Source organism: Monoraphidium neglectum (assembly GCF_000611645.1).
Source record: "Monoraphidium neglectum strain SAG 48.87 unplaced genomic scaffold scaffold05622, whole genome shotgun sequence".
Classification (NCBI taxonomy): Eukaryota; Viridiplantae; Chlorophyta; class Chlorophyceae; order Sphaeropleales; family Selenastraceae; genus Monoraphidium; species Monoraphidium neglectum.
The window spans coordinates 1-3011 of NW_014008008.1; the positions used below are offsets into that span (position 1 = coordinate 1).

Here is a 3011-nt window from a genome sequence, read left to right on the forward strand (position 1 = left end):
GTGTACAGGGGGGCCGACGGGAAGGAATGGGGGGTCACAAGAGGCAGCTGGAGAGGCACGGGACGGGGGAGTCCTGCGAGGCATGATGGGAGGCACACAGGCTGGCAACCGCGAGCAGGTGGAGCCGCTGCTCTGGCCGCACGGCCGCGTGCCGTCCGGGCCACGCGCTCTCAAGGGCCGGCCCGCAGCGGCTTCCGCTGCCCGCCCGGGCCACCCCCGACCACCGAGCCGCGCCGGAGCGGCGCGCAGCATCGGCCCATGCCCGCATCATCCAGCGCGAGTGGCCGATGGCAGCGCGTCATCCAGAGCGCATCTGCCCACCTGGACGTCTTGACGGCGCAGAACCTGCAGCCGCGCGTGCACGTGTCCCCCATGAGCATGATGGTCGCCGTAGCGGTGTGCCCGTCGCCGCCGCCCCAGCACTCGCCGACGTTGGGGCAGCGCGCCTCCTCGCAGACTGTGTGCAGCTTCAGTTCCCGCAGCTTGGATTTGATCTGGGTGTACTTCTCCCCACCGGGCACCGACCGCTTCATCCAGTCGGGCTTGCGCTTGCGCTCCTGTGGGGGCGGGGCGGACGCGCGAATCAATGTGTGGCCACCTCCTTGGCCAGGCGGCCACAATGGAGCTGGTGAGGCGACTGCATCACGCTTATGACGCGTTGCTGCCCCAGCACGAGCAGCTACTGGCTGTGAACAGCGCACCGCCGGTGCGCGTCGCAGCCCAGCAGAGCCTGTGCTGCCCAGGGGTGCACATATGGGGCAGCTCACCTTCCAGGACGGCGCCTCGACTGAGTATGCTGCCTCCAGGTCCTTGCCAGTGATGAAGTCACCCAAGTCAGGCCCTGAAGGCGCCGCAAGCAAGGAGATTAAGCACATGGTGTGTGCGCACAACAGGCCATGCACATGCAGCGGCCGCTGCCGACACGCAATCCCGTCACGCACCCTGTGCGAGGCGCTTCCGCAGAACCGACAGGGCTCCATCGACGCTGGAACCGTCTGTTTGTGGTGTTTCTGCCGCTGCAGGTGCTGTGGCGGGCTGGGCCGCTGCGAGTGCCCCGCTGGTGTGCAGCCCCGCGGTGCAAGTGCAGGCGATCCTGCCCCACGCGTAATCAAGCAACAGCGTGCTTCCACGACGCAACATGTCGCGCTGCCAGGCTCTAGCTATTGGTGGTCGCTCTTCGGCGTGCGTGATTAGAGTGCTGGCCGGGTTGCGCAGTGCTGTGCATATAGCGAGGTGTCAGCATGGAGGTTCAGCGCCATTGTATGCGTGCAGAGGCCACGCGTGAGGCAGTTGCCACGAACTGACGGCAGCGTGCAGCTGCCCGGTCAACTGTGAACTGCCTGTTGTCGTGGCTGGTGTTTGTGCGCGCAAGGTGCAGGATATGGTATGGTACCCCTGAAGCCTGTGCCATGGCGTCTATGCACCATGTTGTGGTGTTCTAGCAGCAAAAACCCCTAGTTGAGAGACGCGGGAAAGGCCAAGCTGGAACCTGTTCATGTGGCTTGAACGCGTCCAGGTGGTGATGGGGTTGTGTTGGCATGCAGCTGCCCGTCACACCGGTGTAGCGCAGCCTGTCCCATCTGGCGCTCAAGGAGGGTAGCACACAATGCGTAGGCCACCAGTCCAGCCGCCTACTCGCGCAACACTGAACAAAAAAAAAGGACGTCGACAGAGCAAATCCACAGTGAGTTGCCCTCGCCCTCCCATTTTTCCCTTACGACCCCTCCACTCCCAAGCTGCCCCATGAACCCCTGGCCCTCGAACCCTGCCGCCGCCTGTCACCGCCCCGGCTCCACCTCCCCTGCGAGCGCTGCTATCTTGACATCATCAACAGCCAACCCCCGGCCGCCGCCGTGCGCCTCCTCCAGGCCGCCCTCCAGCCTGCTTGCTACTGCTCGCTCGTCTGCCGCCGCGCCGCCAGCTGGCTTGCGTGGGGCGCCCGAAACCGCCTCGGCGGGCGCCGGCCCTGCGGGGGGCGCGCGCGGCTCGGCAGCGCCGCCGGCCGCGGAAGATGCAGGCGGCAGAAGCGGGGCCTCGGGGTCGAAGGGCGGCGGCACGGCGGAGGACGGGCCCTGAGAAGCGCTGGGCCCGGAGCGGAACGAAGACAGCTCCGTGCCTGCATCCGCGGCCGCCGCCCGCGCCGCGCCGGGGCCACGGCCGCCGCCCGCGGCCTCGGCGGCGGCGGCTGCGGCCGCGGCCCCTGGGTCGCTGGCGCGGCCGCCGGGCGTGAGCGAGTCGCGCATGAGGTCGCTGACGTGTGCGAGGTCGCGGCGCAGTGACGTCATCCTCTTACTAAACAGCGCATTGACGCGGTCGGAGAACCTGAGAAGCAGAGGATCGCGGCGCGGGTGAGGAAGGGGTGAGGAGCGCCTTGTTCAGCGAGCAGGGGTAGCAGGGATGGCTGATGTCAGGTGGCAGTGGCGCCCCGCGCCCCGCGCCCCGCGCCCAAGCAGCAGCAGCAGCAGCAGCAGCAGCAGCAGCAGCAGCAGCAGCAGCAGCAGCAGCAGCAGCAGCAGCAGCAGCAGCAGCAGCAGTACCACGAGGAACCCGGGCGCGGCAGACGGCGGGCGCCCAAAGACAGTGGCGAGTAACGCCCTCGCGCGCATGGGGACGCTCAAGGCAAAGGGACCCACGGCTGCTTCCGCGCGCCGTCCCCCTCCTGCGGCGCCGCGCCGTCCGACGGAGGTGCGTCCAGCAGCGCGGGCAGCTGCTGCGCGCCGTACGCCTCAACGAGCTCCGGCGCCGCCACAAACGCGTCGCGCATGGCCGAGGCCCAGGCCGAGGGCGGCTGCCGCTTGCTGAGCAGCGCGAGCGCCGCCTCCGCCTGCACTGGCAAGGGGCTGGCTGCTGCTTCGATTAATGCGCCAGGGCCCGCAACACGCGCCGCCGCGGCGTCTGCGGCTTGCAGCGCCGCGCACGCGCGGCACGGGTCGCCGCCGCCCGCTGCGGCGTACGAGCCGGCGGCAGCCCAGCCGCGCGCCGCGTGCAGCAGCCGGCGCGCGAGCGCGAGG

The 3011-nt window shown here is 69.2% G+C and overlaps 2 protein-coding genes across 2 annotated transcripts; both read right to left on the reverse strand.

The window, feature by feature from the left end:
* Nucleotides 1-34: 34 nt before the first annotated feature.
* On the reverse strand, nucleotides 35-875 carry MNEG_15742 (lipoic acid synthetase; the record flags this gene model as incomplete). Its single annotated transcript, XM_014035786.1, has 3 exons — nucleotides 35-47; nucleotides 322-557; nucleotides 768-875. The coding sequence occupies 3 exons, from the start codon at nucleotides 873-875 to the stop codon at nucleotides 35-37; spliced, it is 357 nt and encodes a 118-aa protein (XP_013891240.1).
* Nucleotides 876-1778: 903 nt separating this feature from the next.
* MNEG_15743 (hypothetical protein) lies at nucleotides 1779-2764 on the reverse strand (the record flags this gene model as incomplete). The annotated part of the gene is made up of 2 exons (XM_014035787.1): nucleotides 1779-2322; nucleotides 2634-2764. 2 exons carry the CDS (start codon nucleotides 2762-2764, stop codon nucleotides 1779-1781), a joined length of 675 nt encoding a protein of 224 aa, XP_013891241.1.
* Between the last annotated feature and the right edge of the window lie 247 nt (nucleotides 2765-3011).